Below are 26902 nucleotides of genomic sequence, written 5' to 3' on the forward strand. Positions count from 1 at the left end.
TTTAAACCCTGTCCCAGGTATTATTACATTTGGCAAAACTGAGCATTTGTCCCCATTGCTCTTGCCAACTGATCATCAGGCAGGAAGAGCAAACAGGACAAATGCTCCAGCTTGCCAAAGCCCTCGAGGAGGAGGAGAAAGGCAATCAGTGATGCCAGGCGGCTCAGGCTAGCTCCACCATGTGTGGGAGGAGGCTTGGGCAAGCGGCTCATGTTGAGTCCCGTGTGGTGTCCCCATTTTCCTTTGGGAAATATGGTCACCCTAGGTCCATGATTACACATATCCAGTGTTCACAAATCCTGGCAGCCTGGTGGCTAAAACACAAACTTCAGAGGGACTGGGGAGGTGTCCTGGTCACCATTTGCTGGTTGGGGGCGAGGGAAAAGGAATACGTGAGCTTTCTTTCTCTCCCAACTCTCCAAGGCTGTTCTCCACACAAACTCCATTTACTTGAGGGTGAGGCATTTCACCCTGTTAGGTTTAATCACGGCTGGCCTGACTTTCAGAAGGGCTGAGAACTCACAATCCTGCTGAAGTTAATGGGAGCGGTGGCGGCTGAAACCCTTTGAATGCCACTGCAGGCCTTAAGCATACAGTACATGACAAACACAGCAATGCTACGTTATAGTCCCAACAAATGGGATGACTCAAAACACCAGAGTCTGAGGCTCTTACCTTTCTGAACCTTGTCACAAAGAAGGTAAAATCTCTTCTCCCTCCGGTCACACACCCGGCCGTTCTGTCCATTCTTACAATCTTTAAATTGGAGGCATTGGGGGCTTCTGTCGAAGGGACGAGTTAAAAACAAGATGTTATTCATGTACTCTGCTGACAGCTCTAGGCTAAGAATAGGCATGTCAGGGTTTGGTTTTAATCCATAATGGTCAGTACACATCGATTTCAGCTGACACCCTGACACTGAAAAAAAAAAAGACATCAATTGGTAACAGCTGGCGGGACTGCAGGGACTGGGTGTCTGGCTCTGCAGTCGTGTAGGAAGCCCTCTGCAGCTCCGCTGTCACAGCCCCACTCGCTCACCAGCCAGGAGTGAGGGAGCTGTCCCCAGACAGGAAATGGTCCACAGCACCCTGTGGCCAGGGGCTCATCCTCCTCCTTGCAGTCCTAGCTGGGATTCTCTGCTCCCTTGGGCCAGGATGATTGTAGCCCCTTCCTCCACTACCTTACACCCCGGTGTCTTTGGCCCCTCAGACACACAGAGCCCCCTGCAGCCCCGCTGTCAGCACTGCCCTAGTTCTAACCTCAATCCTACCCCCCACAACTGTAAAAATAAAAATATTTAAAAATAGAAAAGAAAATCTTAAAAATAAAAAATGGATAAAAACCATCAAAATTAAGGGGGGAATTCAAATTCTGCCAAGCCTAGCTAACAAGAAAGCACAGGAAATGGGATAAAAGGCAAATCTCAAAAGAGTCACATGATATTGTCTAGATACCTATTCTTGTGAAAGTGAAGGATGAACCACTAATTTTTTCATCTTAAGGGCCTAATCTTGTACACCTTATGCAGGCCAAACTCCCACTGACATCTGTAGAAATTTTGCTTGAGAATGGACTACAAAATAAGAGGCTTCATTCACTATCGTGTTACTCCTGTATGAGCACCATACCAGTCAAGTAATGCAGAGGTCAATTAGACGCAAAACTCTACATCGTTACTAATTAGATAAAAAGAAAATGTCATATGAGAATTGCATTACATTTTCTCTCTTGAAATCTGTCAGTGTGGTGCTAAGGCAGACCTTTGTCCCACTAACTGCTCAATATGGTGTGTGTGTGTGTATGTTGCCGTATGTTTTTTCAATCTTCTGTTTCTTTTCTGCTCTGTGGCCTACTGAAAAAGAATTTCTTGGTCTCCATCAAGTTGGCAGTAGACTGGGGTCCCCATTGCCACCACAAAAAATGGCAATTATTGGCAGTCTCAGCAGACAGGTCACAGAACTATCCTCTCACCATTACAAATAATACCTTCATGTAAGGTCTGAGACACAAAGGCAGAGTGGCATGGCAAAAGCTTGCACTGTCACATGCTGCACCCTTATTGTGGAGGACTTCAGTGGCACCATTCAAGAGCACTAGATTCACTCAAAAATAAATTGAGAAAAAAAAAAATCCTGTTTCTTTTGACATTAACAAATAAATGAATTCAGTTGGTGGTCCCAGATACTCTGGTCATTGGCAGTGGCATGAAAACCTAGATAGTGAGAGAGACAGATACATCTATTTCCTCCACCTTCCCCACAAACTGAGGATGGACTTTGATGCTCAAACTGCTCAGCAACAACAAAAACAAAAATGTATAGAGCAACATCACCTTCCTTTTAATGTGGCTTGGCATAACTACAGCACATTTTGTATTGTAACTTCCTCCTCTCTGCTTACTGTGTCAATATACGGGTGTGTGGTACCATAATGAAAGCATATTGGAATTATAACAGATATTAAAGTAAACCATCAACATTCTTCAGAGATGTCACTCGATATGTCACCTCACCCTCCAGATGAACAGAACCCTGCAGATACAAAATTGGTATCCACATCTGAGCCACGATCCGCAGATATAAAGCTGCAGATTTGCAGGGCTTTAGATATAAAATGTGGATCTGCATCCATCCGCGATCTGCAAAAATGGTACGCAGATATCTGCAGACATAAAGTGGATATCCATGGATTTGCAGGGCTCTACAGATGAAGAGCCTGATGCTTTTACTCTTCCAGAGAATGCAAGTACTGTATTTTTAAAAAATTGTATATACTTTTTATGGATTATTATTGCATGAATATTGATAAACTGGTAGTTATCAGTAGCAGGTAGGAGAATAGCAGAATTAGAGGGGGTTCAGAGATGGGCAATGAGAATGATCAATGGCATTGGAAAAACTCTTATATGAAGAGAGATTAAAGATTGGGATTGTTTACCTTGGAAAGGAGATGAAAAGAGTGGATTTAAAGTATATAAAGTAAGGAATGGTCTAGAGACAATAGATTAAGAACAAGAATTGTCATAATTAATAGGACATTTTTGGATGGGATATACCAACTCCACACTGGGATGGAAGTGGTTAAAGGACTGTACTGGGCCCAGAAAGCCCCGCCCCTCCAACCCTGCAGAGCATGCTCCACCGAGAAAGAGGGTTGAAAAGGGAGCAGCAACCCAGCTCAGAAGTGGGAGGCTGGGGAGGAGTACAGACCTACCCTGCAGGACTGTATGCGGAGCCCAGCTGGGCCTGGCAGTTTGGTTTCCTTTTTCCTTATCTTGGAGCAGAAGCTGAGGAAGGAAGCAGTGGTAGGAAGCGACCAGGACTAAGCATTAGGCCCCTCGGCCCACCAAGGACCCCATCACAGGATATTGAACCTTAGGCTTCAGGGCTTAGGCCACTCTCTTACTCTAGAGACCAGGATGACACCCAACGTGAGGGGCAGATTATCCCACATCAGCCTCATGTGGGGTTCTTACCTTCCTCTGAAGCATCTGGCACTGACCACTGCTAGAGACAGGACAGGGACTAAGTGGATCTTGGGTCTGATCCAGGCTGGCAATTCCTATATCCTATTTTCCTAGAAAGGAAAAGGACATTAATGCCAAATGTACTTACTGCTATCATATATTGCATCTGATATGACAGGATCAAGTCTTCTCGTGAAGCTGCCAGTGCTATCTGGGAGGAAGGCAGTGAACATGAGTCGCACCACGCTGAGGTCCATCTCTTTAGTCTGCTGAAGTGCTGCCTGACGGATGATTTCTCTTTCCCGTTCTAGAACCAATCAATAGCAGAGAGAAATTGACACAACAGGGGAAAAATAATTCTACCTCCAAAAAGCACTGACAAAAACTGCTTTGCTTTTTGTTATTTTATTGTTTTAACCACGAGCTTCAATCCTTATTTTTACCTGGAAAATTGTAAAGGGCTAATTCACTGCATACTGCACTGGCAGTAAGTGCAATGACATGCAATTTGTTGCCTGCATGTTGATATTTATACTGCACCCATAATTGTGCCAGGCACCTCACAAACATACAAAGAAGTCCTGGCCCTTTGGAGTTTACAGTGGGTGGAAATATGATGGAGGAGGACAAGGATAAGATAGTGCAGTTATTTAAACAAGGATCACATTTAGATCCTTTAGGCACCAAGCAGCAATAAAATAAGTAAGTATTCTCTAACTTCTGGCTTTGCTGTAGACTTGGATTGGCTCTTTGGTCCTTCATTAGCTCTCTGGGAGCAATACTGACCCTAGGGATTGGAGGGATGATCTTTCCCCAGCAGGATCTCCATTCTGCCTACAACCACTTAAAGGAGCCGATAACTCTCCATGATTATACAAAGTGACTCAGTTTCTCAGCCTACTAAACGGGTGACGATGGCAGCAATGTTGGTGGGGCTCGTGTACAATTGTAAATGTTGTCAAAAACTAGAGCAGGTGGTCTGGTTCTACATGCATGATAAAAATGGAGATCCCAAAAGCAAAAGACGTCTCAAAACACACAGCTGGGGGCAGACTGCCTAGGGAGCCTACTTAGACATCATTCTGGCTGAGAATCTGTGTTTCTTGAGCAAATCTATTATCAACAACACATGTTCTCTATCAATCACAAAAATCCAAATGCATAATATCCCACCCACCTGTTAGTTGTCTCTCTCCACCTTCTGCTTGTATGTAGTTGAGTTCAGGATGCACTAGGAGCCCAGGATTGTATCCTTTTTTACAGGCATTTATCATTCGTGCTTCCAGAGTTTCAAACACTTTCTTTTTTGTGACATGAAGTATCCCTAGGTTTGGAAACCTACACAATATGATTGGAGAAATATATTCTTAGTCTCTTATGCAGAAGTTTGTCCACAGTCTTTCTCTGTTACCCCAATCACTTGGAGCTGATTCAAAGACTCCATGATCATCCAACCTTCTGAGCAATATTGCTTTTCAAGGGTAAATTTTCAAATGTGGGTGATTGAGCAGCACTTGTAAAATGTGAGGGCACCCACTGCATATGCAAAACCTAAATCACTACGTGTCAGTGATCATATGGATGCACACAACAGGTAACCTGACACACACGAGTACTTGTTTGCACGAGCAGTTACCAGTTTTGGGCATGTATTTTTGTTGTGGATGCAACTCAGGAAACGACGTTTGAAAATTTGACCCTCACTGTCTGTGCTTGCTCTGTCTTGGTAATGCCATAACCAGAGATGTTCAAACTCATGAATACTGTAGGGAGAACAGTTGGATTTTAAAACCAGTGGCCTTCTATATTTTTTAACTGCTGTGCAAAAATCCTGTTCAGAGAAGTTAAATCAGAGTCCTAAAGGATTATGAGAGCAAGCTAAAAAACAGTGCAATGATTTCCATAGGATAAGAAATTTACTAGTATGGTTTTTATTAGGCATTCAGTGAGACACTGCAGATACCAATTTGAGTGAAAATTTCATAATACACGACCTATTTTGAAATGAGCTATTAAATTTTAAAATAGTCAATTAGCTCTGGAATTAGCATGGAATGAAGTCGATATTCCAATTGAGGATAGAAAGAGCGGTTCCTAAATATCTGATGAGAAACTACACAGGAGTTTAATAGGAAACACACCAAAGAAATATTTCAGATAAAACTATTTAAACTGCTACAATCAAATCAAGTCAGCACATTGGGCTTGAACATCAAAAAGTCACTGCATTTAAAAGAAGTCTTCCTCCTCTCTAGTTTTTAGACTTCATCACTTTCAGCAAGAAAGACATTCAGGAGATCATTGGAGTAAAATTCACAATTAACAGCTAGCTTTAAACCTGATCCACAACTGAAATCAGACATTAACCTGATTACTGAATACTGATATAAACAATTGCTCTCTTGTAAACCAACAAGACCAGACTAACTGTTGTTTTAGTATAATCTTTATTGCTTTAAACTTAGATTGAACAGTTTTAATTATTTAATGTTCTCATGTTTATATTTGTCTTATTTTAATTTCCATTTTACTAACTTCTATTTTTTTAATTCTTTTTCAGCTCTGATGTTGGCAAAGTTCAATGAAAATGAAAATCGATGAAAACTGTAATAAAAGGTCAAGAAAAATTTTACAATTCTGCCATCCCCATTTTCAAACTAGTTCTAAATACATTTTTGAATAAACTTTTAATACAAATCTGGATTGCACACACAACGTGCCTGTTTGTAGCTCTCCAAAATCATAGTAAAATTGTTTGGTTAAATCTATTTAACTTTTCCAGATTCGAATAAGTCCCAAATATACCCTCTACGTCTTACACCAGTGTCTTCTAACCACAGATAAATTGAGGCCACATTTATTTTTTTCTATTTTAAAGTATGAGCAAAGTACAGAGCAGAAAGAGAAGGACTAATGCTCCATTTAATGGTTTACCTTTACAATTTTTGTCTCACCAGTTACAGTTTTTATCCTGGATTCTCTACCCACTAGCTTTGCCAGATATATCAGTATACTCACCCTACTACCATATCCTTAGGTCCTGCATTAACTGTGCATACTCCATCCTCACAATATTTACCCACCAAGCTATGGGCATGCAAGTGGACGCATTTTCCATTAGTGACTAACTGGACAATTACTTTTGCAGGCCCAACATAATTGAAGATCTGTAAACAAGTGTAACACATGTATTTTAAAAACAGAACAAATATTAATTTATCATCAATCTAGACAGGTATTTTCTGTCACTCTGATATTTGAGCACAAACAAATTTACATAAAGCACATATATTTTCATTCATTCCTTCACAAAATACAAACAAGATAAAATGATTCTGCCATGTCACCACACAGAGAGTCTCATCAATTCATTTACTAACTGATTTTTTAAAATTAACTACAACAAAAATAAACTCAACATACAAATAGGAGGAGTAAAAACAAAAATAATGAGAAATAAAAGTTCAAGAGGGTCATATACATCCATTTTTCAGAAAATAAATAAGTAAGCAATTCATTTTGGTCTTCTGCACTACATAGGTTAAATTCCATTCAGTAGATTGCATTTCCAGTAGACAATAATGCATGTTCAGAAGCTGAAGGAAATGGTATGTGTTTAGCATTAAGAAAATGCACTGTTTTGCTGAATGTAAAAGTGCTCTTACAAAGTTAAGATTGAAATATTACAAAGATTACTGCATTTCTTTACAATGTGGTGTTCTCATTCCAATAACCCCTTTTGGCAGAGGCTTTACAGAGATAGATTTGGCACGGAGTTCATTCTATGTTCATAAGAAAGTATTCTACACTGGCTCAAAAAACTGCAGCTATCATAGGGACTTACAATAGCTTCCATTACCATAGTATCTTAGTACACACAATCAACACCTTTCTCCTTACAGCAGCCATGTAAAACAAGGAAGTGCTGTCCCCTTTACCTATGGGGAACTGAGGGGCAGAGAGACTCACCAATGGTCACAGAAGAAATCTGTGGCACAGCAAGGAATTGAACCTGGGTTTCAGCATAGCTCCCCAACAACTGACCATCCTTCCACTTCACACGCTAGGCGTGGCCCTGAAAATACTAATGCACATGTTTTTCTTTACTCATGTGCATAGTCCCACTGAACTGTACATAAGAAAAAAGATAAGCAAGTGCCTAAGGTTTTGCAGGATTGGGATCACAGTAACCGGGGTGCTTGGGGCCACTGGTGTGGAAGTGTGTAGAACTCTGTCTCCTACTTTCTCACAACAACTTTTTTTCTGACACAATTTTTAAAGCTATGGTTATAAAAACAAGTGATACCACAGAAATTGTATACATTAAAAAGTATTGATCAAATACCAATTTTATAAGGGCTTTATTTTATCCATGATATCATTCACATCTCTGATTAGCTTCTCTCACAAGCTGTGTTCATCAACTGATTATCAGTTATCTATATATTTTAAATTGCGCTTAGAATAAAATCTTCTAACCCTGTGTTTCTTACACATCCTTCCCACAGTTACACTTAATTAACTAACCAGTTTACCAATACGTCTTTCCTCACATTTAGCCCCAGGTAAAGTCATTTTCATTACAGAAACATACAGATTTAATCAACTAGGATACTGAAGGATATGCATACACAAATGCAGTAAAACCTCAATTTTACAAAGCCAGTCAGACAAACAACCAGTTATATAAACCATTCTTCCTGACGAAAAAAATAAAAATGATATAACCAAAGTAAGGTTGATAAAAGAACAACTTGACATCCCACCACATTCTCATGCCTTAAATGAATTGGAAATCACTTTGAAGTGGTTTGAAAGACAAGGTAAAAATGATGCCGTGAACCATGTTGTAATTTACACACTGCACCTACTATAATTTTGGTATTTTTTTCAATTTTATGAACTTTTAATTTTATGAATTTCTCAATCCTCAATGAATTTATAAATGGGGGTTCTACTGTACAGAAAAAGTGATAACTAGGTGACCTCAGCTTCTTATATTGATAAGATACTGGTATCATTACTCACCATTACTTCACCACTCTAACATGTGTTGCTTATTTTCATTGTTCCCTTTAACTCTTCTTAATTCCACTCCATTACACTTGGAACACTCTTAATCTTTGCCAAGTGCCCTCCCACACGACTTCCTCCTACTCACTGCTAAAAGCTAACCAGTTCCAGGAAGCATGTGTCTGTGAAAGTCCTTTCTTTCATAACCCACTTTCTGCTTTTACCTGTACTGTACAATTAAAATTGCCTCTATTCCGAGTATATGGTTTACACATAGGACTAGCACCCATGAACTAATCTCAGCTCTAACAGTGAATCAACCTACAGCCTTGGCCAAGTCACTGCCTCATCTTCCTGATTTGGAAAATTGGTGTGATAATATTTGTCAACCTCAAAGAGGTATGATGATTATTGATTAATGCTTACAAAATGATTTGAGAATGAAAAATGCTACTTACGTCTCAAGTATGATGATAATGATTAACAATTCTCTAGGATACATTATTTCCTCATTTTGACATATGTATTTTCACTGCTATAAAGTGCCTTAATTATCTACATTGTTATATATTGATAAATATTTAGAATGATAAATAATGATTATCTACATTGCTAATAAATGATAAATAATATATAATGTGCATGTTCCATCTTTGCATCAAAATAGTTCACGACAGTTCTGTATCAGCTGTTCAAACCACAGTGAAACTGTATCTAGGCTGCTGGGTTTTAAGGACTTTCCAAAACATCTGAAAGCAGAACATTTAACTACCGTGGTATCAAGATTGTAATCTTCTCATGGTTTACTCAGCTCAGCACAGTCTTTGTAATCTGCCTAACGAGAGAAGCCATAGTTCTCTAAAATGTAACTTGTATACAGATTCTTAGATCATAAAGCAAGAAGGGAGCAATGTGATCATCTGGTCTGACCTCCTATATATGACAGGCCACAGACTTCCCCAAATTAATTCCTGTTTGAATTAGAGCATATCTTTTAAAAACACATACACTTTTGATTTAAAAATTGCCCGTGATGAAGACTCCACCACAAGCCTTAGAATAAGTTGTTCTCATCGTTATTTACACCTGCTGGTAAAAATGTGTGCCTTATTTCAAGTCTGAATTTGTCTAGCTTCAACTTCCAGCCATTGGATTATGTTATCCCTTTGTTTGCTAGACTGAAGAGCCCATTTTCAAAGTTTTGTTCCCTATGTAGCTACTTATAGACTTTGATCAAATCACTCCGTATTTGATCAAATCACTCTTTGATCAAATAAATAGATTGAGCGCCTTGAGTTTCTCAGTTTAAAGCATGGTTTCTGATCCTTCAATCATTTCCTTAGCTCAACTCTGAACTCTCTGCAATTTTTCAACATCCTTCTTGAATTGTGGACACCATTCACAGTATTTCACAATTAAGTCTAAATTTCATCTGGTAACAGGTCAACTGCATATATACTCATCCAATTTTTTCCACTAAGAACTCCAAAAACAGTCACAGACATTTAATTACTGATAAATAAGTTCTTTTTAGAAAGTTATACAAAATATATCCGTGCTGAACATCTAGAGGCATTCAGATACTATAGTGATGGTGCCAACATAACAAGATAGATAAAATAAAATGTGGCAAGAAGGAAATGTTCAGCTATTAGAAAAATAGCTAAGTGTCACTCTACTGTACAGTTAAAAAATGTCTATTGTCTAACAAGGAAATTACTAAATATTTGGTTTCTAAGGGGCAGAGAAGACAGAGAAAAAGAAAACAAGGAGTCCTTGAAAGAATATTGTTGCAGTTTTTGCAGTGCTTCTAGCATATGGAAGCAGCGTTCAGTTTATCTAATCCGATGAAGTAAAAAATACTGCATACTCACATTTATCTGATGTTTCTGTTTAAGAGATATTTGTTTTAGAGATTAAAGGAACATCTTGAGATCTAGTGAATTTCAAAACATAAATTGAAAGTAGTTTCAACTGCTTCACATTTCCCTGACTCTGCTCAGCAGTTTTTATGGTTTACAAACATGTTTTCCTATTTTAAAGATATTTTTCTGTTGCTCACACAAACAAGTGAAACTAACTGACTGATTAGAGAGAGCAAACGGTGAAACTAGCTATAAAGTGATGTCAAAGTATTACGCCAACAAACTAAAAATTAAGACCCTGACTCCTGCTTTCTAATCTCTTTCAGTTTTAGCAACAATTGGCCCCAGTTCTGCTAACAATCTGAGTAACTCTGCATGTGAGTAGTTCCATTATTCCTGTGTGTAAAGTTACTCATATGCGTAGGAGTTTTCAGGATTTGCATGGCTTTAGCCGTTACTTATAAGTGAAACATTTTTAGACAGCAATGTGATATTTTCAGTTGACAGTGTCCCTTTAGGCCAAAATTTTCAAATTTGGGGGCCTAAAATTTAGACATCTGAGTACATATTTCTGCACTTAAATATAAATGACCTCCTGTTTGATTGAAGTCAAGGGGAGTTCCAGGTCTTCAGCTCCTCTGAAAATCAGGCCACTTATTTAAGTGCCAAATAACAGGTTAGGTGGTCAGTTTTAAGAACCCAAGTTTGGCTATTTTGGCCTAAAGGAAGTCAATGGCTCAAATTCAGCCATGGCAATAATGGATGCAACTCTCATTGATTTCAGTCTTGGCTGAATTTGGTCCAATGCATTTTGCTTTAAAGGAACTTTCAAAGGCTTATAACAAGTTCTGTTCATGCTTGAATATTGATCATTTCATTTTAAAGCAACTAGGGAATAAAGAGTAACTTTAATTATTCTCTAACGTGTATTTAATATTAAGCAGTCATTCTAGAATTTAATTTCTACTGGAAGAAAATCAATATATTGTTCCATTCCTCATCAGGGAAGCACACTACCTGAGTAACTTTAAATGATTATTCTGTCAATTCCCATGGAAACTACCTAAGACTTAAAATTAAGTACATGCTAAAATCCCACTGACTTCAACAGGGACACTTTCCTGAATCTGGGTGTAAAATAGGATAATCCCAGATGATTAAAAATAAGACACTTTCTAGTACTTTCAGTTTTCAGCACATTATCTTCTAGCATCCACAATTGGGCTAGGCTCTCCAGAGAGTAACACATAAGAGGTAGGTCCATATGAATTTACAGGTCTGTCGGCGTGGATCCTGCTGCAGGATTGCCCTAAGCAATAAACATGTAAGAAGGTACAAGGATATTTTGTGTATGGCTATTTTTGTGAAGTCTTTCCTTCCAAATACATAAAAAGTGTAAAGAAAAATTATGAATAAAGCTATTCAGATGTCTCAATGAACTGATGTTAACAGGCCAATCAGGTTTTATGATACAGGACAATCAAGTTTCATTCTTGTGGTGGTGATCATTTCTTTGTTAAAAAACCACCTTGAGGAATGTGCATAGTCCTTACACACAGTGATCAGCATAGTATTTATTCCCTCCATTTTTCTCCAGATGACAAAACTGTGATCATGAATACGAAGCTCAAAAGCTTTCAGATGACAGCAGCAGAGTTCTATATTTCACAGTTTTCCCTTGTTAAATTCTTTGTATTAAGCAGACACAAGTTAAATTTACTGTAGGTTTTTAAATTATATTAGCTCTCCAGTGTAGTCATAGGTTGCTCTGAAATAACAAGGTTACTTACCTGTAACTGTTGTTCTTCGAGATGAGTTGCTCATATCCATTCCACTATAGGTGAGTGCGCGCCCCGTGCACGAGTCTGCGGAAGCTTTTTTGCCCTAGCAACCCCGGTGGGTCAGCTCCAGTGCCCGCTGGAGTGGCGCGCGCATAGCGCGGCATATAGGCTGCTGCCGACCACGCGGGCCCTCAGTCCCTTCTTTCTGCCGACTCCGACAGTGGGGACGGAGGGTGGGTGTGGAATGGATATGAGCAACACATCTCGAAGAACAACAGTTACTGGTAAGTAACCTTGTTTTCTCTCTTAGAGTGATTGCTCATATGCATTCCACTATAGGTGAATTGATAGCCATACCTTTGGTGGCGGGAAGGAGTCACTGGCGAGAGGCCCTTCTCAGTACGGCTCTGCCGACGGCTGCGTCCTCTCTTGCCTGCTGCACGATGGCGTAGTGAGAGGTGAAAGTGTGGACCGATGACCAAGTTGCCGCTCTGCAGATATTCTGAAGGGGCACTCGTTCCAGGAAGGCCGCAGAGGAGGCCTGCGCTCTGGTTGAGTGCGCCGTTACCGGTCTCGGGAGAGGCACCTTCGCCCTCTCGTAACAGGTGCGGATGCAGGCGGTGATCCAGGTGGAGATGCGCTGGGTGGAGACAGGTGAGCCTTTCATGCGGTCCGCGACTGCGATGAACAGTTGTGTGGACTTCCGGAACGGCTTGGTCCAGTCTATGTAGAAAGCCAAGGCTCGCCTGACGTCCAGCGAGTGCCATCTCCGCTCCTCCTCCGAACCGTGTGGTTTAGGAAAAAACACGGGGAGGAAGATATCCTGGTTATAATGAAACTGGGACACCACCTTAGGCAAGAAGGCTGGGTGGGGCCTCAGTCGTACTTTATCCGTATAAAACACTGTGTAAGGGGGCTCTGAGGTCAAGGCTCTTAACTCAGAGACCCTCCTAGCCGATGTAATGGCTACGAGGAAGGCCACCTTCCAGGAGAGGACTAGCAGTGGGCATGTAGCCATAGGCTCAAAGGGGGGACCTGTGAGCATAGTAAAGACCAGGTTTAAGTCCCAGAGAGGCAACGGTTCGCGGATCTGTGGGAACAGCCTCTCTATCCCTTTGAGGAACCTGATGGACATTGGCTGAGAGAAGATAGACCTCCCTTCCACGGGGCAATGGAAGGCCGAAATGGCCGGCAGGTGTACCCTCAGAGAGGCCAGGGCTAGGCCCTGCGTCTTTAGGTGTAGCAAATACTCCAGAATGGCTTGTATGTATGGTAGAGCCCAGCGGCAGGATACCCCGTGACCGCGCCCAGCAACTGAAACATTTCCACTTTGCCCGGTATACAACCTGAGTGGAAGGCTTTCTGCTTCCCAAGAGGATGCGCTGGACCTGCTCCGAACAAGCTCTTTCCCCTTCTGCTAACCACGGAGCCTCCATGCAGTCAGGTGGAGGGAGTCCAGGTCCGGGTGGAGCAGGCGACCCTGGTCCTGGGAGAGGAGATCGTAGCGCCTCGGGAGCGGGATCAGGATAATGATCCCGGTGCGATCAGGATAATGTCCGCTCTGTCCCTCTTGATTTTCAAGAGGACCTTGGGAAGCAGTGGAACCGGGGAAAAAGCATACAGTAGTGGTCCCGCCCAGTGTATCAGGAATGCGTCTGAAATGGAGCCCTGCTCGCGCAGCGAGCAGACCATCGGGCATTTCTTGTTCTGTAATGTGGCAAACAGGTCCAGATGGGGAACACCCCACTTGCGGAAGAGAAACTCTGTGACCTCCCCATGAAGTGACCATTCGTGGCGGGGTAAGAATGACCTGCTGAGGCGATCCGCCTCGTTGTTCCTCACCCCTGGGAGGTGAGAGGCAACCAGATGAAAATCGTACCTCACCGCTAGGTCCCATAGTTGAAGCGCCTCCTGGCATAAGGCCGAGGAGCGTGCTCCTCCTTGTCTGTTGATGTAAAACATCGCTGCGGTGTTGTCTGTGAGGACTTGCACCACCCTGCCCCTCAGGAAGCGGAGAAAAACCCTGCAGGCTTGGAGGACTGCACGGAGCTCTCGAATGTTTATGTGAAGGTTTCTCTCCTGTAGCGACCATCGACCTTGTGTACTGAGGTCGCGGGTCATGTGGGCCCCCCAACCAACATCGGAAGCATCTGTAATTAATGCTACAGAGGGGACAAGGTCTGCAAAGGGGACTCCGGTCATTATCTGTGTCGGGTCTGTCCACCAGTTCAGGGACGCTAGGACCTGGGGCAGAACAGTGACTACTCTGCTCAGCGAGTGTCTGGCTGGGGCGTAAACTGAGGCTAACCACTCCTGAAGGGGCCTGAGTCTGAGGCGAGCCAGCCTCACCACATATGTACATGCCGCCATGTGCCCCAACAGTTGGAGGCAGTGCCTGGCTGTCGTCATGGGGGACCTCTGTAACTAGGAAATGATGGCAGTCATGGTTTGGAACCGGGGTAGTGGGAGGAAGGCTCTGGCCTGCACTGCATCTAGGGTGGCCCCGATGAATTCTATGCGCTGCACAGGGGTCAGCGTGGACTTCTGCTCGTTGATGAGCAGACCCAACCTGTTGCATGTCGCGCACGTTAGGGCTAAGCTGTTTGTCACATGATCCCTGGACCTTCCCCGAAGCAACCAATCGTCCAAGTAGGGGAAGATTTGAACCCCTCTGCGCTGCAGGTAGGCTGCTACCACCGCTATGCACTTTGTGAACACCCTGGGCGCTGAGGAAAGGCCGAAGGGGAGGGCCGAAAACTGGTAGTGGCCACCAGCTACCGTAAAGCGGAGGAAACGTCTGTGGCCCGGGAGGATAGAAACATGAAAATATGCGTCCTTTAAATCGAGGGCAGCATACCAATCCCCTGGATCCAGTGTGGGAATAATGGATGCTAGGGAGACCATGTGAAACTTGAGCCGTCTGATGAACTTGTTTAGACGGCGAAGGTCCAGAATAGGCCGGAGGCCTCCCTTTGCCTTGGGGATAAGGAAATACCGGGAATAAAACCCCCTGCCCCTTTCCATAAGGGGGACTTCCTCTACTGCCCCTAGGCGGAGCAGGGAGCGGACCTCCTGGAGAAGGAGTTGCTCGTGAGAAGGGTCCCTGAAGAGGGACGGGGTAGGGGGAGAATCCGGCGGGAAGGCCAAAAGTTGCAAGGCGTAACCTCTCCGCACCACACTTAGCACCCAGCGGTCTGAGGTTATGCCCTGCCACTCTCGGAGGAATGGCCGCAGCCTGTCTCTGAAGGGCAGGGTGTGATCCAGGTCGACTACGAGAGCCGTGGGAATGGGGGAGGTGCCACCCTCGAGCGTCCCATCAAAAGGGGCGCTAATTGTTTTTCTGCAGCCCTGGTTGAGAGCCCTTGGCAGGGCCTGGGCGGTCCCAGCGGTTGGGCTATCTAAACCGCTCACGACCTCTCCTAGGTTGAAGTGGTCTAGGGGGTAGTCTGGGAGCGGGTTGCTGTTGCCTCTGAGGCTGCTGTCTGCCCTGGCGTCTTGTCGCTTGAGGCACGTACAGGCCCAAGGACCTCAGTGTGGCTCTTGAGTCCTTCAAGGCATGTAGTTTGTTGTCCGTCTTATCCGAGAACAGGCCCATGCCCTCAAAGGGCAGATCTTGTATTGCCTGCTGTACCTCGGATGAAAGGCCTGAGGACTGTAGCCAGGACGATCAGCGCATGACTATACCCAATGCCATGGCTCTGCCCGCCGCGTCCGTAGCGTCGCTGGCGGATTGTAGCGTAGCTCCTCCAACCGTTGTGCCCTCCTGGAGCAGGGTGGTAAAATCCACTGCGAGGTCTTGGGATAGGGCAGATGTAAACCTCTGGAGTGACGACCAGAGATTTAGATTATAACGCCCCAAGAGAGCCTGATGGTTGGCTATGCGGCGCTGGAGAGCAGCAGTCGAGTATACCTTCCTCCCAAAAAGATCAAATTTTTTATTCTCTCTGTTTTTGGGAGTATTTGCCTGGGCACCTTGCCGTTCTCGTTGGTTAATGGCATCCACTCCCAGCGTGCCCGGAGCTGGGTGATTGTACAGGTACTCGAAGCCCTGCTGCGGGACGTAGTACTTCCGCTCCGCAGTTTTTGATGTGGGAGCCACCGAGGCGGGGGTCTCCCAAATAGGCTTGACTAGTTTCAGTACCCGGTCATGCACCGGAAGCGCTACTCTAGAAGGGCCCGCAGAGGCTGGAATGCCAAAGATAGGGTCCTCCTCCTCGGAGAGCTCCTTAAGGTTGATTTTTAGGTTCTCCGCTAGCCTTTTCAGGAGCTCTTGGTGTGCCTTAAAATCGGGAAGCGGGGTCCTGTGGTCCCTGGAGGTTGTATCAGGGGGAGAAGAGGAGGACGACTGTGGCAGGGGACCCGTGGAGGGCCCTTCCATAGGGTCCGACTCATAGTCCGACGACTGGTCGTCCCCTTGTGGACTCTTAGGTGGAGGAGGGGGTTGGGCCTTCGTTGACGGGAGGGACCCTGTCCCTTGGACTGTCTGTGGTGGCCAAGGTCCCCAGCAGGGCCATTGCCATGGGCCTTGCCCCCATGTTGGTACCGGGCCCGGTGCTGAGTATGGTGCAATCCCTGTGTGAGCCGGGCTTGGAGATCTCCGGCTCCTCTTGCGCTGCCCTTTAGCTGGAGATGGGCTGCGCGACGAGGGGGAGCGATGGCGGCACTTGCTATGCCGGCGTGGTGGAGAGCCACTGGAGGAAGATGAGTACCTCCGAGTCTTGTGGCGATGTTTGCCAGGATGGCCCCTGGGACTTCGTAAGCGCCGTCTCTCAGGGCTATCGTGAGGTACCGGAGAGACCCCCGGTGCCGAGATGTCCAGTGCCGGGGCTCGTGCCGGGCTGCGGGAACGGGCTTGAGAGGTCTGTTGGTGCCGATGATGTCGCACCGGGCTGTCTGTGAGAGACCTCGAGCGTCGGTGGTAATGCCCCTCCCTCGGTGCCAGGGATTGAGTACGCCGACGCGGTGCCGTGTCCTCCCTCGGTGCCGTACGTCGCGCCAGGGAACGTGATGGCGACCGCGATCTATGTCGGTACCGCGGACTGTCCCTGGGTGCCAGGGACAGAGTGCCGATGGTGTCCGGGCGCCCTCTCCGGTACCGAAGGTTGTACCGGACTACTCGTCCTGGATCTGTGCGGCGGTACCGGTCTCGTCCCCTCGGTACTGGTGAATGATGCTGACGCGGTGCGGAAGCATCCGGTGCCAAAGGGCGCGATGGGCTCGGAGTCCGGGATTGCGATCGAGCCCGGCGGCTTGGTTCGTCCCGCCGCCTACTGACCGAGCGGGAGTGGCGCCTGTCTCTGTGCACAGCCGGGGATCTAGACCGGTGCCGGGCTTGTGTCTGGGTCACCAGGATCCGCACCGGATTGTGCTCTGACGATCGGGAGCGTCGATCTCTTGCCGGCACCGAGTCCCCTGGCACCAGAGATGGTTGGTGCCGGGAGCCCGAAGATGAGCGGGAGCGGTGCCGTGTCTCTTTCGGTTGGGTCTTCCCCCGCAACGTTGACCGGTGCCGGGGCTCCGAGGACCTTAGCTCGAATACGGAGCTGGAGTGGCTCCCCCGGGAACCTCCGTACCGCCCCCGGTGCCGCGGTGTGGAGGAGCTCGACAACTCGTGGTCAGAGCCGGGAGGAGAGGTTGTTGCTCTCCCTCTCCCCGACCGTCTGGGGGGAGACACCGAATCCCGTCTCCTCTGCCCACCGGGGTAGCCCAGCGCGGGCTTACCCCGAGACGCGGTCCCCGAGTCCCTCGGCCGAGGGGGGGACGGAGGCATAGGCAAGGCCATGAGGGCTCATGCCGCTGCAAACGCCTCCGGCGTCGACGGCCCCTGTAGGGGCGCTCCCCCACCCCCCGGGGGTTGGGAGAGGCTCCCTACGAGGAGATGCCGGTGCCGGGATGCTCTCAACGGCACGTGGCTGGGGCATCTCCTGTATCACCCCCTGCTGTACCGGTCGCAGGGGGGAGTCCATAGTTACGGCCACCGTACGGCTCTTCTTTTTCGGTACCGTCTTGCGCGGTGCTGTTGTCGGTGCCGAAGGAGCGCTACACACCGACGAGATGCTCGGTGCCATCGGTGACCTGGAGGGCTCCGAGTCGGGACGCAGTGCCGACTCCATCAGGATCGCCCGGAGGCGAGCATCTCTGTCCTTTTGTGTTCGGGGTTTAAATGACTTACAAATGCAGCACTTATCCTTGCGATGCTGTTCCCCGAGGCATCTAAGGCAGTGATCATGCGGGTCGCTCGCAGAGAACACCTTGGAACAGGCCGCACATGGCTTGAACCCCGTGGAGCCCGGCATGGTTCCTGAGAAAAGCCCCTAAGGACTAACTATTTTTAAACAAAGAGAACTTATCTACAAGAGTAGAGGTTGCTACTTGCGATGAAGCAAGGGGCAGGCGTTCCACTGACCGTCACGGGCGGAAAGAAGGAACTGAGGGCCCGCGTGGTCGGCAGCACCCTATATGCCGCGCTATGCGCGCGCCACTCCAGGGGGCACTGGAGCCGACCCACCGGGGTTGCTAGGGCAAAAAAGCTTCCGCAGACTCGTGCACGGGGCGCGCACTCACCTATAGTGGAATACATATGAGCAATCACTTGAAGAGAGAACTAACTTTACTGTAATATGTTTAATATTCACATCCTATACTGAAGATGCACATGAATAATTAAATAATAAACGACACAGGGCTTTGAAAATGTAATATGCTCTATAAGTGCTATTACTGTTGTTGTTAAAGCTATAATAGTACACATAAAACATAATGCCATACACTGTAAGGCTACACACACACACGAGTTTTCTATATTACAATATAAATATTATTGATTTCTATTTCTTATAGACTTAAAGTGCCAGATCCCTGGGTGTTAACTTTTGTTTAAAAAAGCAGTGAAGACACAGCAACTTGGCTTTTAACTCAGGTTAGCAGCTCAAGTTCAACCCCAGGCTCTCCTATGGACTTTAACTTGAGCCATTAACCAGAGTTAAAATCCAAGCCAGTATGTATTGACAGCTATTTTAATCTGAGTTAGCTAATGGGGGTTAGCTAACTCAAGTTAAGAACACACCTTTTTGTTGCAGTGTAGACATATACAAAAAGAGATATGCTCCAGCTCAGAGGGAAGTTTTGTGCTTGATACAGAAATGACTGAGTGAAATCTGTGGTCTATGTTATGCAGGAGGTCAGACTATGTCAGACTCTTCTGGCCTTATAATCTACAATTTTATGATTTTATACATAGGGAGACTGCAGGGGTTTTCCTATGTCTTAGCAATTTCTGGCTGCCAAAATGGCTTGTAGGTCTATTGCTAGTCAGCATAGATTATTGCAGCTAGCCCAGTGCTGAGCTGGCCAAGGCTTTCACAGATGCAAACACCTCCCTTCCTGAGCAATATTGATCATTCGCTGGTCACAGTGAGTTACAAAATAGATTTTCATATTTCCCAGTTTATAATACCTTCCTTTGATTGCACTGCAGTCAGGACATGGGGCCTTTCTGGTTGAACCAAAAGTGGAATTTTTGGCACAGATATAAAATACACAGGGGATCACCCAAGGATTCCTCTGCACTGGGTAATCCTCCATTGGCTAGTTAAGCAACTTTAAGACAACTGTGCACATCCAAAGTGATTTGCATGTAGTGCAGCAGCATACTCTAGGTTCTGGCACTCAGTCTATAAAAAATAAAGAGGATTGTTCCTGAATGTTCAGTCAGGTTCATCGAGATCAGCTCAGTGGTGAAGAGGAAAGCAGCCTTTGACAAAACACATAGGAGGCTTATGGGAAAAGGAGTGAAACACTTCTCTTTACTGGCACAACTTGAATCAGAAACAGGCACTAACAGGCAATGGCTGGGAGGAAATTACTTCGTTCCTTTGCCAGCCTCTCCCACAAGGTATTACTGTGTGGTGATTTGTACCGGGAGAGGGGGGAACAAAAACCAACAGATGGGACCCACAGAAAAGACCGATTTACTTGACATTTTGCCTTCTAGCTTGTTTTCTGACTAAATCCTTTCCACATATTGCTTCCCATTGCATATGCTACTATCCTAGCTACAATATTACTATGTATTCCACCAGTTTCAATCTCATCAATTATCAAATTACATTGGATCAGCCCTCCAAGATCCCACTCAACTGGGATAAATATTTTATATTTAAATCTGCAAATGAAATATTGTTCATTGTCTCATCACCATCATCCTGGGAAAGGAAAAGCGAGTAGATTCTTTGCCAGAGCTGGTAACTTTTTGGAATAGTTTTGCAAGACTACATTAAATCTATGGTTTTCAACTTATTCTCAGTTTACCAGACTAACACCTGAGGCTATAACAGCCAATACTGAATTGAGTCATGCTCATTTTAACTCATGGTGGAGATACAGCTGTTCCAAACCCTAGTCTTTTTCAATATTTGGAGAAGAACAGAGCACGTGCACCTCAATGGATGGTGAGCATGGCTGAGTGCAGAAGCTCATCTTTAATACACAAAGGAGTAGGTAGAGGGAAAGAATTCATTAATTAAAAGCTATTAATTCTCGCTCTTAATGGGGAAATCTCTAATGGAACAAGTCAGAAAGTACGCACAGCCATACTGATACACAGACTTTTGTGAGTGGCACTGCTATGGGTAATTTGGGAACCACTGCATTAGCTATGACCTCGTGAGGAACAAATTAATGCTTCCTTCACTAAACTCAATCGCTCTCAATTCATAAGCTCAGAAAGCACAATTAAGATATAGTATATCCTTTCCCTGGAGTGCAAGGAGAATGCAATTGCTGAGGGAGCCTTAAACTTTGGGGTTTCCTAACTTCAGTGCTGTTATAATCTCAGCCTTAACAATGTATTAGCACAGGTTTTTGTCCTTGGTTGATGGTTTTTAATAATAAAGACAAAGCTGCTAAGGGAACACTATACTGTGAACCTGAGACAAGGTACACTCACCCCGCACTGGATGGGGAAGGGTTAACTCCACATGGTGGGATGAGGAAGCCATGTCCCCTCAACCCTACTGGGCAAGCTCTAAGTGCACTAAAAAGGAGCAGCTCAGCTCACTTGGGGCTGTATGCAGAGGAGGAAGGATTTGTAGTGGAGGCTCCAGCCTGGGAACCACTGGAGCACCAGGCTGTGGGAGCTGGAGATGCCAAAATTCTGTTGACTGCCCCGGAGCCTGCGGATGCCCGATGGAGCCTGGAGGCACAGGGTGCTACACTCACTGAAGGATCCGGAGACCCTGACGATGCCCAGGCTGCAGATTCAGGAGTCAGGGTAGGAAGGAGCCCGGGGTGGGTGGGTTAGCCATTACCCTGTGAGTTGTCAGAGTGTTTCGGCTGGATCCCCGCTGACCCGGTGGTGGAACCCTCTGCCACTGCCAGGGCCCTGGGCTGGGGCCTGGTGGAATAGGGAGGGCTTGGGTTCCCCTACCCCGTCTAGCTTAGGATGAACGGCTCTGCAAACCAGGACCACTGTATTGATTCTGGTTATTAGACCACACAGTCTGGCAAGCCAGGGCTGCCATACTGACTCTACCTTATAGGCCACATGGCCCTGCAGACCAGGGATGCCATATTGATTCTGGCCACTAGGCCTTTCTGCCCTGAAGACAAGGGTGAACTCATGGACCATGGCTGTTAGACCCCACTGCCCAGGTGCTAGGGCTGAGCAGTGAGACTTTAGCATGGGCCAACTACACCCTGCTGGATGGGGTACACTCACCCCACAACAGAGACTGATACAACTCCTGTAAAAGTCAATCTCTCTTTGCATTGAACTTAACTTTTAGGCACCCATTTTTAAAAAATCTGGACTCAGGGGCACTAGCTACATTATGTGCTTTCAATTACTACCAGAACAGTGAGCACCAACTAACATCAGGAAAGACTACCCTACCGCTTCTTTTAGGAGAAAAAAAGAAATAGTTTCAGAAGCCCTGTGCTAATTCCCGCTCTCAAAAACTTAGCAATTCAAACACACAAGGTTGGTTAGTGAGGGACCAAAGACATTCAGCAGATTCTTTTTAATTCACAGGATGGATTTTCACTTGCCAAAAAAAAAAAAAAAGCAACAACAAAACAAAAACAGCTAATGCCTTATTTATGTGGGTTACAGCCTCACAATTTAAAAACTGGTACTGAAATACACAGTTTATCTGAATAACTTTAAACAGATTTATGGTGATATGCAAACAAATCCTATATAATGATTTCTTGTATGACACTCTTGATCATATTATTAAATAATTAATAAATTATTAACTTACTTTGACTTGCGGGTATGATTTTTTGTTCTTTTCACTAGAAGCACCAGGAAGTCCACCATGTGATGGCCCTTCACACACATATCTAAAACGAAACCCCCTCTGTGGAGATTAAAAAAAATGAAAACAAAAGAAACTTTGAAAATCAGCATTTTAAAACAACTCTCTATTGACAAATTGAACTGTTACAGGTTTGAATTCCTTAAACATTCTCTGGATATTTCTATCTGGGTGGCAAACAGTTTTATTCTCATTCACACACACACAGCTACAGTAGGAATCTGTTCTAAGACTTGTGTGATTATACCAAATAGATTTAGATGTAGAGATCCCTTTCCATCCATGAAGCCAGGCACAAAGTGGATGAAGGATCTGGGTAGTGAAGACACTCTCTCCATCAAAGTAGCAGTCAGGGGATGGGGAGAGATAGAATATGAGCCCCCAACAGTGCAGGGAAGGTTGAGGGTAGGGGGAAAGACAGAAAGAGTTACTCTTCCTTGCAGAGAATAGCAACCACGAAACCAAAAAGAAGGTCAATTTCACATTTTATTTCAGGAACATCATATTTTGGTATTTCTAAGTTTTTCAAGGATATTTGGTTTGCCCAGAAATTTGTTCCATATAGGAACAAAAGCAAATTAAAAAATATGGAAAGTTCTGGTGAATCAAAATCTCCAAGTTTTGGTGAGCTCTGTTTATGAACAGTATCCCTTTATTTCCCGCATTATTTTTTTCTGTAAGTGGAGGGAAAGGAGTAGGAAGTGTACAAGTTAGGAAAGCTGCACAAAATAATTCACTTTTATGATTACTTTCATACTGGACATAAAAAAATGAACAGACACTGAAATTTTTTGCATAGGAACTCTGCCAGCATACAGTGATTGTCACTGGAAAGTAAGCCTTTACCAACAATAACTATACCATTATAACTGAGAACACTATTTACCTGCAATTCTAAGATTAAGAATATATATATATGGGTCAGAGCCTCAGCTTTGTAAATCAGAATAATGCCAGTGAAGTTAATACACACATAAGATTTCAAAGAGAAATTTAAGCAAGATAGTTCTTTCTAAGTAAGTGCTATTGTAATTGACATCCGAGGGATGGGAAAAACTACTGAAAATGAAAGCCATCTGGGAGGGGACCTGCGGGATTTGGGAGGGAGTAGTATTTAATAGGGTCTACAAAAAAGAAATGTTAACACACCTTCTTTAACTGTAGTATTGCAAATGGCACTAACTCTCTTATATTTACATTCAGGAAGGTTTCCTCTCTTAGGCCCCAATTCTGCAATTGACTACACAACTGCAGAGCCCTTTTGAGTTCAGTGGAACTCCAGGGAGTAGAGTAGTCTGCCAGGTAGCATTAACTGTAGGGTTGTAGCCTTAATCAGACAAAACTTGCATGGCAGGAGCAGACTGCAGACACCACGTCCCTCTGAATATAAGTGTTTGTCAGCCCACAGCTATTCACAATGCTCACACAATTACTCTTAAAATGAGTAATCAACCTCAAAGCCTCCGCAATATCTATTCTGCTAAAGTCTTTGTTGTTTAAATACTTGTCCCTCATACAATGTTTGACTTTCACTCATATACCCACAGAACAGACTGATAATCATGAAACACTAAGGTTAAAATCCATTTCAACACATTAAGGCAGAGCAATTGGGCTTTATGCCAGTGAAGGGGGGAGGAAGTGGCAGCCAGGGCTGAATTTCACTCCTGAATCTAGGGCCTGAGTACAGGGCCCCAGCACAGCCACACTAAAGCCACTGCAAGCTGCCATAGCAGATTCATCCCCTCTATATCACATATATTAGCTGCCAGGGCCACTGGATCCATGTAATTGCCATGTAATTGCCAGGTATGCTGGATGCAAAGCTAGTGCTGGAGTCAGGGACCCACCTCCCTCCAACTCCCTTTGGGCTGATGTATGTCCCTAGACATGCCCAGAGTGAGCAGTCTCTGCACTCCCCTGAGTGCAAAGCTTGTGACAGCCCTTTGCATGGGGTATGCCCATAGTGGGACGCTCTCTGGTCACTACCATCTCCCTTTGCACCCACACAAAAGCATCACATTATGGCCTTGTGTATGTAACTGTGTGGGAGGGGTAGGGGCAGGGTCTCAGTACTGTAATGGCCAAGGGAGGAATAACTGGATGTAGGATTATGTGCAAATGCCTTGGAAGGGCTGAAGCCACAATTCCATCAGAGAGGCTAGAGTATCAATCACAATGGGAACTCTACACCCTTGCCCTGGATGGGAAGGTGGTTTTCATCCCCAGCAACTCCCATACCCTTCACCTGCATGAAGCCCAAGTATTGCCGGGAAATAAAAATCATACCGACAGAGCAGTGAAAAGTAATACTGTTCTGCTTGTATAGAAATTGCATCCCAAAATTATCTTTATTTATTTTGGGGGTATTCAGTGTTACAAGAATGTGACAAAAGGAACCCTACAGGACTATACAAATTATGAGTTAAAATTTCCTGTAAGAGTTTTGTAAAGAGTATGGAAAGGGGCCTTTATTTTTGTTTTTTATTTTTCATTTTAGCAAGAAATATGAAAAAACCTACAAGTTTTCCATTAATATTTCATTTACTCATATTTGTTTCAAACACTGGGATAATTTCATATCATAATCTATTTTAAGGCTCATTCCTAGGTGGAAATGTTTTCTACCTTAAGTAAAATACATTTAAATATAACCCTCAGATTTTTTTTGTCCTGTGACACTTCCAGAGAGATAACTAGAGATAAGAATAGAACAGAACAAAACAGGAAACGACCTTGCTATAAAAGCGTAAAAACAAAACCTTGCTAATAATGCACACTTGTTATTAGTTCAGAATGCTTTACAATGAGATACATTATTCGGAATCTCTTCACCTTAGATTAGAGCTGTACACAGACAATACAGCTACTCAAAAGATTTTCAAAATGCAGTATTCCTCTTACCTGTTTAGGCTGTTCTATGATTTGAAGATATGGTCCATCTGCTAATAAAAAAAGAAAAATAATAATGCACATCTGATTTGTAGCAGCATCACATGTAAGAAGTCAGAGGGCTAAATTAGATGTCCTAAAAATTTTTTTAAATTTAAAATTTTTAAAAATGCCTAAGAACCTAAGTTTTATTTTGAAAGTGACTTGGGCACTTGGGAGTCTACATCCTATTGACTTTTAATGAGACTTAGGCTACAAAGAGTGGGATTCACAAAGGGAACTAAGACTGAGAGCCGCAGTGTTTTAGCACCCTGCCACCAAGTGGAATTCACAGTCCTGAAGCTAGGCACCCAGGCTTCTTATACAATGCATGGGGAGAATTAGGTGCCTTAAAAAAAGATTCATAGAAACCAACAAGCTGAGGAGGTAGCTGCTTAAGTCAGCCAGTAGGAAATGTCAAAGAGAGGTGGGTGGCCAAAGGCCTGCCCCCACAAAGGAGCTAAGGATCCTCTCAGGGCCGAATGGCGATTCCCTCCACTCAGGATTAACAGCTGTGAACCATCTCCTGGACTTAGGCACGTAGTCCAGGTCAGCTGTTTTTCAAGAACAACAGAGGAGGCGGCAGTTGCCCTCCCCTTATAAACTTTAGCCAACAGGTTAGGGCACTCACCAGGGACGTGGGAGACACAAGTTCAGCTCCCCCCTTTGCGTACTGTTGAGCCAAGATTTGGACCCAGGTCTCTCACCACAAAGTGAGTGCTCTAACCACACAGCTATGGGGCATTTTGTGGTGGGGCTTTTTCAGTCTCTCCTATTAAAGCCATTCCATCTGGTATGAAATAATTAAATATTCATTGCACCAGAAGAAATGAGAGGCACTCCCCTGGGAGGTAGTTCCAGTCTCTGCTCCAATGACTCTATTAGTATTTCATATTTCACCATCTTCTCCTATGGCTAAGTTTTATGCAGAGCCTGATCCAGAAGATGTGCTCTAAGGTAGCATCTGAGCATGTCAACCAGATCGAGTCCTGCAGGCAAGACAGGCAGGAGAACGCCCAGTTTATGACACCCACTGAGGTATATGCGTTAGTTACGTGCCGAACTGCTCGGCTGTGCATGTGCCCACTGCCAGAAACATAAGCACTGCAGGGACTTAACCAGTGGAAACTTAGGTACCTAGGGAGTTTGGGCACCTACAGGGCTAGGTGGCAGCAGAGCCAGATTTTGGGGAATCTAAATTTGGGACTTAGGTCCTTAAGTCCCCCTTGCGAATCCCAAACTAAGTGCCTAACTTGCACCTGTAAATGGGATTTAGGAGCCTAAGTCACGTGTACACGTTTGAAAACTTTACCCCTGGGCCAGTTTCTGCCACCAAGAAACTGGGTCTGCTCCACTAATATCAATGAAAGACTCCAGCTGACTGAAATGGTCCATAATCAGGTGCTTGGGATGAAATCCAGCCCAGTGCACTGGACCAGTACAAGGCCCATGCGCCACTTAACTCCTACTTAAGCCAAGTCCTGTTTGGAGGCTTTAAGTGATGCACAGGCTTGTGCCGGTCTTCTG

The 26902-nt window shown here is 44.7% G+C and overlaps 1 protein-coding gene across 1 annotated transcript in view; it reads right to left on the reverse strand.

The window, feature by feature from the left end:
- Positions 1–675: 675 nt before the first annotated feature.
- LOC137156668 (nuclear factor NF-kappa-B p105 subunit-like) overlaps positions 676–26902 on the reverse strand; it is a gene marked incomplete at its 3' end in the record, with an annotated part of 54381 nt that continues 28154 nt past the window's right edge. The window contains exons 4-9 of the mRNA XM_067553556.1: positions 25349–25386; positions 22388–22486; positions 6485–6633; positions 4644–4804; positions 3615–3773; positions 676–782 (exon numbers count right to left, since the gene is read on the reverse strand). Coding sequence (XP_067409657.1) covers positions 676–782; positions 3615–3773; positions 4644–4804; positions 6485–6633; positions 22388–22486; positions 25349–25386 — 713 coding nt within the window. The remainder of the gene's footprint in view (positions 783–3614; positions 3774–4643; positions 4805–6484; positions 6634–22387; positions 22487–25348; positions 25387–26902) is intronic.

Source organism: Emydura macquarii, unplaced genomic scaffold (assembly GCF_026122565.2).
Source record: "Emydura macquarii macquarii isolate MOO-44397 ecotype Brisbane River unplaced genomic scaffold, CSIRO-AGI_Emac_v2 contig_302, whole genome shotgun sequence".
Taxonomy (NCBI): Eukaryota; Metazoa; Chordata; order Testudines; family Chelidae; genus Emydura; species Emydura macquarii.